Source organism: Centroberyx affinis, unplaced genomic scaffold, assembly GCF_046629955.1.
Source record: "Centroberyx affinis isolate AG114_WGS23_722 - 3 ecotype Tasmania unplaced genomic scaffold, CSIRO-AGI_Caff_v1 ptg003077l_1, whole genome shotgun sequence".
Lineage (NCBI taxonomy): Eukaryota > Metazoa > Chordata > Actinopteri > Beryciformes > Berycidae > Centroberyx > Centroberyx affinis.
This window is the reverse complement of record NW_027281160.1, coordinates 65263-79602: the sequence shown is the minus strand read 5'-3', so window position 1 is coordinate 79602 and position 14340 is coordinate 65263. Positions and strand designations below refer to the sequence as shown.

General features: G+C 43.8%; 3 protein-coding genes across 3 annotated transcripts; 2 read left to right on the top strand and 1 right to left on the bottom strand.

Moving 5' to 3' along the window:
• Positions 1-1146: 1146 nt before the first annotated feature.
• Positions 1147-3823, top strand: LOC139659374 (protein FAM107B-like). The gene is made up of 3 exons (XM_071537624.1): positions 1147-1196; positions 1307-1463; positions 2283-3823. The coding sequence occupies exons 1-3, from the start codon at positions 1147-1149 to the stop codon at positions 2400-2402; spliced, it is 327 nt and encodes a 108-aa protein (XP_071393725.1). The 3' UTR covers positions 2403-3823.
• Positions 3824-4562: 739 nt separating this feature from the next.
• On the top strand, positions 4563-7775 carry gcsha (glycine cleavage system protein H (aminomethyl carrier), a). Its single transcript, XM_071537626.1, has 5 exons — positions 4563-4717; positions 4964-5046; positions 5165-5228; positions 6231-6362; positions 7181-7775. Exons 1-5 carry the CDS (start codon positions 4567-4569, stop codon positions 7276-7278), a joined length of 528 nt encoding a protein of 175 aa, XP_071393727.1. The 5' UTR covers positions 4563-4566; the 3' UTR covers positions 7279-7775.
• Positions 7776-8484: 709 nt separating this feature from the next.
• LOC139659373 (deoxyribodipyrimidine photo-lyase) lies at positions 8485-13957 on the bottom strand. Its single transcript, XM_071537623.1, has 9 exons — positions 13730-13957; positions 12394-13075; positions 11564-11875; positions 11283-11455; positions 11075-11159; positions 10710-10942; positions 9524-9718; positions 9187-9412; positions 8485-9029 (listed from the first exon to the last, which is right to left on the bottom strand). Exons 1-9 carry the CDS (start codon positions 13955-13957, stop codon positions 8485-8487), a joined length of 2679 nt encoding a protein of 892 aa, XP_071393724.1.
• Between the last annotated feature and the right edge of the window lie 383 nt (positions 13958-14340).

Genomic DNA, 14340 nt, shown 5'->3' with positions numbered 1-14340 from the left:
TTTATCTTGAAGTAATGCTCAGCAACTTTCACCAAGGCCTTTAAAATTGTAGGCTACATGGAACATATCAACTGGATTGATAATTTTGTTCTGTTAAAAACTTTTAATAAACCTTTTTAATAAACCTCTATAGACATAAGAAACTACTTTTGATTCTAAACTACTACTTTTTTTTCTTTTGCTAGTATAATACATTTTTGTATGTGTCCCAGGACACATCACTTATTGATGTGTCCTGGGACACATTCAAAGACCTGTAAAACTCCTCATAACACTGAGGGAGAACTTCAGCTACCAGCAGTCTTACTATCAGAGCTCATCTTGACCAGTTCACACTCCTAACATTATAAAATAACATTTTGAATCTATAGGCCTAAGTATTTCATGGGAATATTAACATATTTACATTCATCTAATATTGACCTAGAATATTAATTAGGATATGAATAGGATACTAAAAATGATGTGATCATGCTGCCATGCTAGCATTACTTACGTCAGCATGCATTTTGAGCTGACCTAAGTGCTGTTAGAATCCTCTACCCACAATGCTTGTTCAGCTTGTTCAGTGTCATAAGTGCAGTTACACCCCTTTGACAGCAAACAAAACCCTACTTTTACTGTTACTGCTTTCAGTTGTGTCCTTTTGGCACTGAAAAGATCTCATTGAGACCTTTCAATATTAAGTACTCTCAAGCCTCATCCTCAGCCCCCACCCCTCTCTGTTGTAATTTGGAGGAGTTTGGAGAGTTACATAATAGTAATATTTGGCTCCTCTTGGCAAGAAATGCTCACAGTGTAGTAAGACGGCCCTGTCCCCCTTTTTTTAATTTTACTACACAAAACCAGACAGTTGTATAACAATCCTTCCGGTTTCTAAATGCATTGTTACCCCAAGTCTGCTGTCTGTGGTCGTATGAATGGATTTTCATATTGTGTAAGATAGAGGGTGATATTTTTGGAAGTTGGTTTTGCCAGAACGGACCTGTGGTGGAAAAAAAGAGGTCAAGGCCCATGGTTTCATCACACATTTCCAAAGTCAGTTCCGGTGCTGGCACCCACCTTGCACACAGATTAGCAAATGTGGACTAATCTGTGATGGGCTAAAAGTCCACGTTGCATAAACTTGCCTGAAATACGATTGACATGTTAATTCAGATCTCCATGTCAAACTGGAATCAGGTCAACGCTCTCACGTATAAATGTGAATGCCATTCCTCTGTAGTGTCGTCAGGATGTCTTGTCATGGGTTGTTGATTAAGTTTCATCATGGTAACCTGTTCTTTCTGTGACTCATTCTCCACAGGGGTCTGGCTCCCCAGAACAAGCCTGAGCTCCAGAAGGTTCTGGAGAAGAGAAAGAGGGAGCAAGTTCTCAAGGCCCAGAAGGAGGAGCAGGAGGCTCACAAGAAGAGGAGCGACCTGGAGATAGAGCTCATGAAAAGACAACAGAAACTAGAGCAGGTGAATATTTGGAAGAACGCACACACTCACAGTCTGTTACTTTGAAACTTGGAAAATGGACTTGGTAAATAGAAGCATGTTGTTACTGTATCAGGGCACAAGAGACAACAAAGATGAAAATTACCAAAACGGCTCCGACCTACCTGAACCCCCTCATTCAGGTCTACGCTCCCTCCCGCTCACTACGCTCTGCCATGGAGCGGCGCCTGGTGCTGCCACCTCAGCAAGGCCCCAAGTCTCTAGCCAGACTCTTCTCTTCTGTGGTTCCCCGGTGGTGGAACGAGTTGCCAAACTCCATTCGATCCGCAGAATCCCTCTCTATCCTTAAGAAAAGGCTAAAGACCCAGCTCTTTAGCGAATTCCTCCTTTCATAAAAAAAAAAAAAAAAAAAAAAAAATTTGATGCACTCTACGCATTACCTCAGAGCACTACCTTGTAGCACTCCCTCGTAGCACCTATGTCCTGTTGGACCAGAACTTAGCTTGTTGCACTGTCTCGTAGCACCTTTGTCCTGTTGGACCAGAACTTAGTTCTATAGCACTTACTCTCGTTGTTCTCTCCTATCTAGAAACTTGCTTGTGTTGTATGCAAATCTCATGTGTAAGTCGCTTTGGATAAAAGCGTCTGCCAAATGTGAAATTGTAATTGTAATTGTAAAATTATTGCCAGCTGAAAGATACAGCCGTTATCACATATAGGTTGTCACTTCTGCACAGAGAAGGAATGTTTGTATGTAGTTGAGTCATTTTAACATACCATAAAATCAAGCAGATATAGAATTTGTCTAACGTGAATTTGTTAATATGTGTATTCCTCTAGCTGGAGCTGGAGCAGCAGAAAAACGAGGAGGAGCAGGAGAACACCCCCGAGTTTGTCAAGATGAAGAGCAACCTGCGGAGGACCAAGCAGGAGGCCGATGGGGAGGAACGAACCACCTAGAGACCAGCAGGGGTGTCTGGGTCTGGCTGATTGTGCGCGTGTTTGTGGGCGTGGAGACGTCAGGAGTGTCTGTGTACAAGAGAGCATGTGTTTGTCTGTGGCGCACAGCGGCAACCTGACCGTGGTCCGAGATTAACTTCCTGGTTTTCCCGACCCAGCTGTTCTTCCTGCAGTGAGGAGAGAGACTTTACAGACTAAAGACCCCTCTGGCTGCCTGCCACGGACCTCAGCCCCTCTCACCCATCCAGCACCACACACCACCCCCCGCAGGAGGGACCTAAAACACAGACACGTTACATGTTACACGCCTCTCAACGAGGGCGAGCAAGCTTCCAAATGAGCTGTGATGGAGAAACAACCAAACACACACAGGAGTTCTCATCCCCTCTGCTTTCACTCCTCTCTCCACAGAAAGCTTTCCGTTTATTGTTATCGATGTTGTTATCGTTGTTGTTTTTTTTTGTTTTTCATCTTCAGAATCAAATAAGGAAAAGTGGACACTGGATGGACTCTTGAAGCTGTGTAATGTAAAAGCCAAACTAATGTGCTTTTGTTATTTATGTTTGTAGCTTTTAGCCCAGGTATAGGGAGCAGACTTTTTAGTCGTTCTGTATTTTAGTTTGTTTTACAGCATAGTTTGTGAAGCCAGAACAGGACAAAGGGAGTGTACGGTTGTGTGAAACACTCAAGTTTGCTTTTTTTTTTTTTTTTTATTCAAAACATGCCATTTCCTCAGCTAATGCAATTTTGAGCAATAGTAGAACTCCCAGGCGTGAGAGTGATCTTTTCTTTATATATTCTGTTGTTTTTGTATGAATAAAAGTGTTACTAAATAAATAATTTAAGTTTTGTTAGGTTGATCAATGAGAATAAGGCTTGAGGCCTGCCTGATCAGTCTTTGTGTGCTTTAATGAACAAAGGATTTGATAGAATCCATAAAGTATATAATTGGAAGTGTATACACGTGAGCCGCCTGTCATAAAGATTCATTGATTGCGTAGGAATATCTATTTGGCTCCCAAAACAGTGCTGGTAAGCTTCCTGGATCTTTATGACTCCAGTTTTGTATCTTTGTTTATAATGGAGCCATAAACATGCAGACAGAAATTTTCCAACAGCAAAAGTGAGAGACCATAAGAGACTGCAAAACAATACAGCCTATTCAGCTATCTCCATATGGCACAACCTTCAAAACGGCTGCAGGATGTGAGAAACTGGAATGTGACTGCTCGGGATGTCCCCAGTGCCCATATAGGGGTTAGTTGAATATCACACAAAAGAATGTGATAGGCCTGACATCCTGGTTTGTGTGTCTCTAAACACTGATCATTATTCTCATGGGAACAAGCAGATTTGTAACATCAGAGTCCTCTGTTCCTCTCCAGATACAACCTCTTCTTCTTTGAAATAAACATCATTTTAACATGTCCCATTCATTTTTCTTTCTTATTTGTGCTGCTGGAGTCTGTGGGTTTGTAAGGCACCCAACTAGTGTCAGTCTTTATCCTCTAATGGAGCATGATCTTAATATAACAGCAAAGCACCTATCAGCGCTTCATCACTTTCATCAAGTCAGTTTATTTAGTCAAGGTTTTGAATGATTTTTAATGGACACTGTCATGCTGGGACACTTACTTGCGAGGCAAATCCTCTATGGGCAAAACTAACAGGAAACCACATGGGGGCGACAGAAGTCAAATTAACATAAATCCCCAATAAACAATTATTATGCCGTGAATGCGACTCCCAGTAAGGTAAGGTGCACATTCTGAGAAAATAGATCGGGGGGGGGGCGAAAAACTCTGCTGTCAGCATCCTCCGTTAAAAACATTAAAAATAGTTGGACCAAATTACACACAACGAAAGTACTGTTAACACCATGAGCTAACGTACAACTTAAGTTTTCCTGATGACTTCAGGTTTGTACCGCATAGGTCGCTATGGTAACCGAAAGACGGGCCACCTTTTAAACTACTAAGTATTTTCTCATTAGATGCTCTTTGTTGTAGTTGTCTCATCTTGGCAGTAATGACAGACAGTAGCAGTAAGAGCAGTAAGCATTGGATGCCAACCGCCATAAAGCGCCAAAGAAGAAGAAGAAGAACTCACCCGCCATTAAATACAAAGAAGAAGAAGAAGTTGCTCTCATCAGAACGCGACAAAGATGGCTGCTTGTGGGATACTCCGTTGCCTATCTTCCAACTTTTCTACAGCATTGCCTTTACTTACCCGTTCGGCAACCCTTTCTCCATTGCGACTGGCATCTAAACATTATGTTCAACGGACCCTCGCCACTTCTAGCCGGTTAGCAGCAGGTATTTACTTGTGAAGTTCATAAAGGTGTTAAAGTGTAGCATGCAGCTAGCATTCGCGTTAGCAAGGGTAGCCGGAGAAAAGGACACCCGATTGCTGTCGCCACTGTTGTGCATCTGCATGTCTGAATTCCTGCTGAATGTCACAGTGCCCGGGGAGCACAACATACGTTCAACTCTTATTGCAGTGTTGATGTTGTTGTTGTTGTTGTTGTTGTGTGCTGAGTCTGCTGTTCTGTTATCTTGCAGCGCTCAAATTCACAGACAGGCACGAATGGATCCGAGTAGAAGAGGGCGGAGTAGGGACTGTCGGCATCAGTAACTTTGCACAGGTAGGTCCCTGGGTGCACGCATTCAGACACACACACACTTAAACACACACGCACAGAAGAAAGTTTCTTTGCTGGAGAGACTAACTTCGCCCTTGCTGTTGCTGTTTGACATTTGCAGGAGGCTCTGGGAGATGTAGTTTACTGTGGACTGCCGGAGGTGGGCACACAGCTGGCTCAACAAGGTATAAAGGGCAGGCAAGTGGTTAAGACATAAAAACAGGAGAAAATCCTTCTAATTTTGATAGCGTAATCAATTATTCGTTTAGTAATTTATGCAAACATTTGCCGGTTACACATTTCACAAATGCAAACATTTGCTTGCTTTTTCCATTTCATATCATTGTAAAATTTATACTTTGACAGACTAGGTAAGCAATATTAAGACCTCACTTTGGGCTTTGGTAACTTGTGATGGTAATTATTTTTGACATTTTATAGACTAAATGGTTAATCCATTAATAATCGATAGATTAATTTATAATGAAAATAATGTTTAGTTGCAGCCCTACAGCCATGAAAACTTGATACCATTACCCATTATGAATGGCACTTTTGTTCCACCAGTCTAACTTCTAATTTTGTTTTAGTTCTACCCTCATAGACAGCAATAATAATCCATATTCAAGATGATGTACAGAATAGGTCGCATTTTGCCAGTTGGTTTAATTAGTTCCTTTCTGAGAATACATTGGAGAATCTGTCAGAATTCTTTGTTCTTGCAGACATGTTTTGTTATTCAAAACAGCAGGCCTTCAGAATTAGGGATATCATTATGTTCGTTATGCAAAGTGAATTAGTCCTCTATTTTGTTGCCAGGACTGCTTGTTTTCTCCCTCAGGCACACTCCTCTTTAGAGAGACAAACCATCCACCTATTTTTAAAATGCTTTTGGCTGTAAAAGCCCACTGGCAAGTAGCACTTGTAGTAATGCAAAAAAAAAAAAAAAAACATTTTTATGCCACTTGAAAAGTGTTATTACACTTTGGAGAAAATCTCTTCCTTACAAACAAGGATTTTCTCTACCCTGTTTTGTCTGCCGGTTAACCAAGAAGCACCTGCCTTAAATTTGACCCACAACACTTTGCACTATTTACCTTGGCTCTGTGTCTTTGTCATAGTTCTGAAATGACCTGACTTGGATGTAAATGTGCTTCTTTCTAACTGACTGACCTGTCCTGCCTCAGATGAGTTTGGCGCTCTGGAGAGTGTGAAGGCAGCCAGTGAACTCTATTCTCCTCTGACCGGAGAAGTTGTAGAGGTCAATGAACTGCTGGCAGACAGTCCAGGTCTGGTCAACAAATCCTGCTACAAAGATGGTAAGTATCCACATACAAATACTCCCTCATTCTGTTATTGAGAGAAGGCATGGGAAAGTGAGAGGAAGCAAAAAATAATAAGAGACCAGAGTGTCAGAGGTTGGGGAGGATTTATAGTAGGAATTTTTCAGAAGATGGAAGCAGATGTACTGGATGTAAGTAGAAGAAAAATTATCATTTTGTAGACAGTAGATGGCAGTAATGCAACATAATATGAATGCCAACCACTGTAAAAGTTCAAGGATAAGAATGAGAAAATGGGTTTCATATAAGTGAAATTAATACCTCAGGTGTTTTTCCTCTGAATAGTCATGTCTAACTTTGTAACTTTGCCTTATGGAAGGTAGGCCTATATCCTGTCTCACTGTTTGGCTCGTCCTAAGCCTGTGTTTCCCAACCCAGTCCTCAAGTCCCTCCAGTCCTGCAAGTTTTTGTTCTATCTTTACTCTTGCACACCTGATCCAATACAGGGCAACAGACTTTCAGGTAGATCTCTCTCTGCTGCTAAACCAAGTGGCATAAGTCCTTAATTGGATCAGGTTTGCGAGAGCAGAACTGGAACAAAAACTTGCAGCACAGGGAGCACTTGAGGACTGGATTGAACACTGTTGGGGGCGACATTTCCAATGCTTATTTTAATGTATATGATATGTGTCATGTTATCTCATGTGGGATGGGATATTTATGTGGCATGACACAAAAATCAAGAATGAATTCACTGATTGATTTCTATATGATTTCTATATGTATGTTGTCTGTATTGAGGATATTCAACATCATGTAACTTAACCTGACCTTTAACCCAATCTTGAATATAGGTTGGCTGATGAAGATGACCATTGCCAACCCTGCAGAGCTTGACGCTCTAATGGATGAGACAGCGTATGAGAGGTACATCCGCTCCATCGAGGACTAGCCTAATACTTCCCAATAAGTGCTATGCTCCCCTCTCCTTTCAAGTACCACTGGCAGGGAAACGCATATAATGTGCCTGTGTCAGTTATGACGCTACACTCGGCATCCACCAGTGGCGCTCCTGAGCTCAACACTACTGACCTGCCAGTGTTATAGAGCTTTGAACATTAGGAATCCTCAATCTACTGTTAATGACTGACTTTAGGGGACCTGTCAACCTGCATTGACAAAACATTCAGTGTTGAGCCTGAAGGAAGAATATATTGTTTGATTCCTGTGGCCTCAGACCCCTAAACTGAAGGGACAAGAGACTGATGATCACAGTCAGTAGAACAGTTTGCAAGCATTTCATTCAAAAGAATCTGAATTTCTCTTTTAGTGGACTGTGAGAATTAAAAAGCACTTTGGTCTTTATGTAATATTAATGTGGGTCTACACTGCATGTATAAGAGCTACTCTATGGACATGGGACCTGTACAGTAGAAAATAAACTTTTCCTCACACTTGATTTTTCTTGCTTTTTTGTCACTTTTTTCCCCCATTTTCCAATGGTTAGACTTGACTTGTACACTTACACTAGAATTGACACATAACCTTGAGTAGAAACTTTATTGTTCATGTCATGGCGTTTCAGTGCAATGGCTTATTCTGTGGTTTTACACAACTAAAACAGGTGATGTGCTTGACATTATGTCATGGCATCACATTATACAAATGGTCACATTTGCACACATGGTAATTTGCAGTCATGGTCACTTTGGATAGATACTGGACAGGTACTGTGTCACCTAAAACAAAAATATATAAATACCATGTTCTCACTCCCTAGACCTACTGTTCACCACCTCTGTTATGTACACAAAGTAACTTTTACAACCAATATTTTTCTCACTTAGGCTGGTATGTAAACATGTAAACTGGTATGTTCATTAAACACAGAAGTGTTCTTTACAGATGATACACTATATACAAAATACTAGAGACATCTTCCTGATATTGATATTGCTTCTCTATCTAGGCCTACATCTCATCTTTGGAATAGATTTAATAAGGCAAATCAATAAGGGATAATGTTTTTTCACCTCATCAGTGCAGTTCATGAAGTGTCCCTAATATTTTGTACATTCAGTCTAGTTTACTGCTAGTAACTGTCTGGCCACCATCAGGCCTACCTGTAACCTGTAACCTTTCACCCTTGACCTCTGGGTCACCTGTGTGAGGTGACCACCCCTCCAGGTACTATAGAGAACCTGTCCTTGGCTGTGGGAGTTCGCCTGGCCCTGCCCCGTGGCGCAGGAGGCCGAGGGAGTCCCTCCATTCTCCGATAATCACTCTCTAGCCTCTCCCTTCTCTGGGCTCCCTCATACATCACACTGGCGGTAAAGTCTCTCTCGTTGAGGAAAGCAATTGTCTCATCCCTCTTGCGGCTCACATATCCTCTCAGAACGGCATTGTAGGGATTTGAGGCAGCAGCTGCATCCGGATCATCTAACTGGTGTTTGAATTCCATGCGGGTAATAACAGGCAAGAGGAACTGCTTTCCTGTAGTCACCACACCCCCGTCCCGGTGTGACAAGCCCAGGGCCTCAGAGACCAGGCGCGGAGGCAGAGGCACCAAGTCGCAGCCTGTGCGTTTGTCCACATACTCTCCGAACTCTTTCCGCACCACAGCTACATCCTGCAGAGACTGGCTCCTCCGCTCTTCCAGGTCTGTGACTATTCGCTCGGGGTAGTTCTGGCCAAACACCACACCTATGCAGCGAGGATGAGAAGAACAGATTTCCTTATCAAGTTTTGTGTAATGTAGTGAGGGAGATGTGGATATGGAACAGTACAGGTGATGATATCATGATACAAAACAGTTAACCCCACAGCCGGCTTGCTGTCATGGTGATAACATCTCCCTCACCTGCACGCCGCAGCATGGAGGCGGGACATTTCCAGGGTTTGTGAATAAGCTCATCAGGCAGCTCTGCAAGTTCAGGACACCATTTCCTAACATAGCTGCCACAGGGGTCACAGGTCATTGCCGCATCAACAGGGTGCATGACAAAGTTCCAGTGGTCCAGCCCACACATGCCCCCATTCTGCCACATCATGGCATCTATGGCAACATCTGCGTCCACCAGAGTGTCCTACACACACATATAGACATTAGATACAATAAAGTGAATAGGCAGCCAACCTGTTGTAGTTGTAGATTATATATGATGTCTGTGTGAGTCTATTTAGTGTGAGCGTCTCACCTGGAACCAGCGGTAGCCCTCTTGCCAGGGCAGATGCAGGTATGCAATGAGAAAAGATGCGACCACATGCCTCATGTAGTTGTTCAACCAGCCAGTCAGCCACAGCTGCCTCATGGCTGCGTCCACTAGAGGATAGCCTGTTCTACCACGCTGCCATGCCTTCAGGTGGCTGCGCTCACTGCTCCAGCGCAGAGACTGCAAATATCAATAGATGAATAATGTAACACCTTGAGAAAGCAAGAGTATATTAGAGATTTGTCTATTTGTCCCCCACCAAAAGGGGGACTATGGATCGGTCTCCATCCATTAGTTTGTTAGTTCTTTGTTAGTCACACTGTAATGTTGACTTTGTGCCGCTAGGGGGCATTGACAATGAATGGGGTCTCAGTGGTAAAGCAGGTCATACAGTTAAAGTTATCATACAATGTGGGGGACAATGAATGGGGACTCAGTGGTAAAGCAGGTCATACAGTTAAAATTATCATACAATGTGGGGGACAATGAGAGTCAATGGAGAATTTTTGGGCAAATCTCTAACCACAAGACACTGTAGTTATTGTAGTTGTTGGACTTGTTATTGCACTCATCACTGCAATACCACTGTGCCGTCAGTGTTGACTACTTATATCATATTACCACTTACCTACTGTGCAATATATCACTTATCATTTATGCACTCACGCTCCTGGTGTTGTATGTTATATTGTATATTGTATTATAAATTGTATTGTAGTGTACATTGTGTAATGTATGGATTGTATTTATTGCGTATTGTAGTTCTTATATTTTGTACTGTACTGAGTAAAAACAGGACAATTACAGCTACTACATTTCAAGATATAACTTAAGCCTAATTCTGAGGAGAGTAGGCAACAGAAATATATGGTCAATCTGTCCTTTCATTGTCCCATACAAAACTGCTTATACAATTTCACTCATATTTCAAGTACACTCAGCAATCACCCAAGGGTGGAACTACATCACTGGTGGGGGACAACATGTTTACTATTTGCTTGTTTCTCCATAGTGTGGTGTGTGTTACAGGCGTTTCATAACTGATATGAAGAGTACTGTGACTGACTGAAAAGTAATTAATGCTGATTTATCTATTAGTGTTTCTTTCTTTGAGTTTACAGTTAAGTATATGGGTGTGTATCTGGCATCTCTGTCTACAGCCCATTTCTACCTTGTATGGGGGTCTGAGGGACTCCCAGGGCAGGTCAGGAAATAGTGTTAGCTGCCAGTAGGCCAAATCTCTCCAGGCCAGCTTGCGCTGGAACTTGGGGGGTCTGCAGCGTGCCCCCTTGGCATCCCACAGCAGCCAGCGTGGGCTGAGCTGACCAAAGTGGAGGTAGGGAGACAGACAGCTGGTGTTAGGGGCATCTGCCCTGCCTGACTCCTTCTCATACCTGTACACACCTAGGGATACATGGGAAGGGTCATTATACATATTATAAATTACTGTTAGATCAACACTTTGACATAAACTGTGCCACATTCCACTGTACAGAATCTATGATATGTATACAGAATGCATGTAAGGTGTCCCACCATCGTGAAGAAAGGCCTCTAGCCGGGCATGAGCTCCTTCTTCACTGAAATCCCAGGAATTGCGGATGTTAGCTGCCCAGTCAATCTGAATATAAAAATAAACACAATCAAATATTCAGTGCTTAATGGTCTCCTCATTGTTTTCTCACCTCCATTGTAATCTGGGTTGTAGCTCTGCTCTAGAGGCTGCTCTGCTGTGGTTACTGACCGTGGTGCCATCCTTCCTGCGGGGCATGCGTGCCAGGCCCAGCATGTCCAAAGGGATACCCTGAGGCCAGTGGGAGGGGGTGGGCAGAGATACAGGAGGGTCCAGGGGAACACCTAACCCAGAGCCTGGGTTCTGCCTACAGCAGCTCATGAAGTGGGACACTGAACCAATTCCTGAATTAACAAAAGAAAACATACAGTTCACACAGTTCAAGCTTTAGTATCTGATGTAGAGTTATTTATTCAAGCTCAGTAAACCAACTCCAGCCTGTTGCGACTAACCTCGGAGTCCCACCCCTTCTGTGCTGACGGAGTAAGGGTCTCTGAGACAGTAGGAGTGGACCATCCTGCATTCTACACCTTCTCTCTGCAAATCTGACACCACCGCTTCATCCCGCTCCTTCAGCCAGGGCTCATAGAGGGCATTAGCCACGACCATTTTCGCCCCAGTCTCCGTCACCAGCTGTCTAAGGGCCTGCAGAGATGAGCCAACCTCCTTCCCCTCTCCATCTGTCTTGAGGCAGACAAGATGGCTGCCAATGCGCTCAAGAGACGAACGGAGACAGGACAAAGCTTGATGAAGCCAGTACTTGCCTGTGAAAAGAGAGAGAGTGTGATTGTGCAAAGATCAGGAGACTAGCAGATTTTAAAATGTGGAACATGGAATTGGAACATGTCTACTGGTGTTATTTCAACTGGTGTGGCTGCTGGCCTTAAATGGTGATACAGGGTTTAATGGTCTCTGGTGGTTTCACCCAGTAGAAGCTATCAGCATGTTCACCTGGTAGATCTATTGGTAGAGAATTGGTCCTAACCAGTTCAACTGACGCCAGTTGAATCCCATAGCATATTGTGATCTAGTACCAGCTGAACCCAGTTGAAACCACTCGCACTCGACTGGTAGATAAACTGGCCTGGACCAGTAAATTACAACAATTTGGCTGAATCTAATAAAATCAATTGGCAACCCCTTAATCCCAGCAGAAACCAGTAAACCTGCTATAGTGGAATCAATCTAGTGGAATTTCCCTTAAGGCAGTTGTGCATGGTGCTGATGATGTACATGAAGAAGTATGAAATAATCACTGGTTCACCTCCCTCAGTTAACTTACAAGCTCCCCCCATAGCCACGGTAATCCCAGGCCCCTCCTCCTCTTCAGGGCTCCAGATGAAGACGGGGATGACAGGGGCGCCCACCTCCAATGAGCCGATTAGAGCAGGGTTGTCACAGAGCCGCAGGTCCCTGCGGAACCACAGCAGCACGGGTGGCGGACCTGAGGGCGAGCAGGACAAACCTACCACCTGCTGGCCACACCCCTTACGCCGCTGCCGCCTGTTCTTAGAGCGTTTAGGCTTCTCTGATTGGTCCAAATCTCCCTTCTCCACCATTTGGTCATCTTCTCTAGCAGCGTCTTGTTTGGGAGATGAGGCGGACAACCTGGAAACACCCACATTCTGACTTGAGCCGAGCGTCCCTTTAATGTCTTTGTTTTTGTGCGTGTTTTTCTGAAGTTCAGTGTCTCTGGTGGTTTGTGGTGGGCTTAGCTTGCCCCAGGGTCCAGTCTGTGGTGAGTCTATAATTTGTGTCTTCCTGCCACCTGCTGCTGCTAGCTGGGTGTGGCTGCTTCCCAGGGGCTGTGAGACTGAGGTTGGTTGGATGGAGTCACTCTGAATCTGCTGATTCAGGCCGTCTCTAACCTGAGGTCGAGACTCTTTGGTGACAGTGGACTGCAGCTGGTCTTTGACTTCCAGCAGAGAGAGAGCCAAAGCAATCTCCAGTTCATCATCTTCATCCTATAATTTAACAAAAACAACCAAATGACAATATTACTTTAAAAACCATATGGGGGCAATGAAAAATATCATGACTAATATTAGAATGCTACTAGATGTGCTTCTATGAGCAGCTCTAACAAAAATGAATATAATACTCTGTATGTCTAGTTGGGGGGGGGGAGCAATAGCAATAGTGCAAGCATAGTAAGCAAGACAGCGAGTTTTTCAAGTTGGAAATATAATTCCAAAAACGTTTTGAGGCCGCATTGCATTGTGGACTATCGAGGCTACTATTGGTGAAGAAACTCCTAGGATGGACACCTGTATGATTGGTGGGTGCAAAATGCCCAATTCTGGAAGACTGACACTAAAAACTGAGGTTTAACGTTAATGTTTTGGGAATAGGCTATTAGCCTATAGCTGTGATAATATCTCGACGTGACATCACGGCGTCTTGGCTAGTTATCGACGGGAATAAAAATACATCTCCAAACAACAGGGGCCCAGAAATGCAAGATGATCGGCAGTGCCTCTTTTTTAAACAGTGTGGTTTAGTGGATTTTCTTTTAACTTCCAAATGCTTAGGCTACTTGTACTTGTCACACAAACACAGGCTAAAACAAACAATACAACCGCTAGCATAAAGCAAACCTGACACAAACTCTCCCACACCTTAGAGAAGTATTCCAGGTAGATGGAGGTGAGGGTGGAGTGGAGGGAGTTGTTGGCCGTGGACAGGGGCTGGATGAGGGACGGGAACTGTGACCGGGTGTCCCGGTGTCCCAGGACAGACACGCAAAGCCCAAAGAAACCCTCTGGATCTTCTCGACCCAGCAGCAGCTCCCTCAACATCTTTCTCACCGAGGTTTTGGTATCTTCACCACCGGCGGCCGGAGGCATCTTCGACTGGACGGTGAGGATTAAATGTTGTCAAGGAAATGCTGTAAAATTGTCCCTCTGATAAACCCCGAAACAGCAAATGCTCTGCGCCTACCCTGGTAGTTGGGGGTGGGTTGACTTGCCGGTTACCAAACAGCAGCTGATTTTGAGTTACACAAGCCATGTGTGAATGTTTTGTAACCGGTCTTCAGCTAAGGGTAATGGGTTCATTTCACCAGTAGAGGGGGGACAAGTCTAATAAATTAGAGTAATGCAGGTAGGCTCGTGGAACCCATGGGTGCCACAGGACAGTGGTTCCCAACGTGGGGTCCTGGGTTCCAGGGTGTTCCCAGCGTATGAGTAATAGTATAATAGGATATAATAGAAGTAATAGTAATAAGATA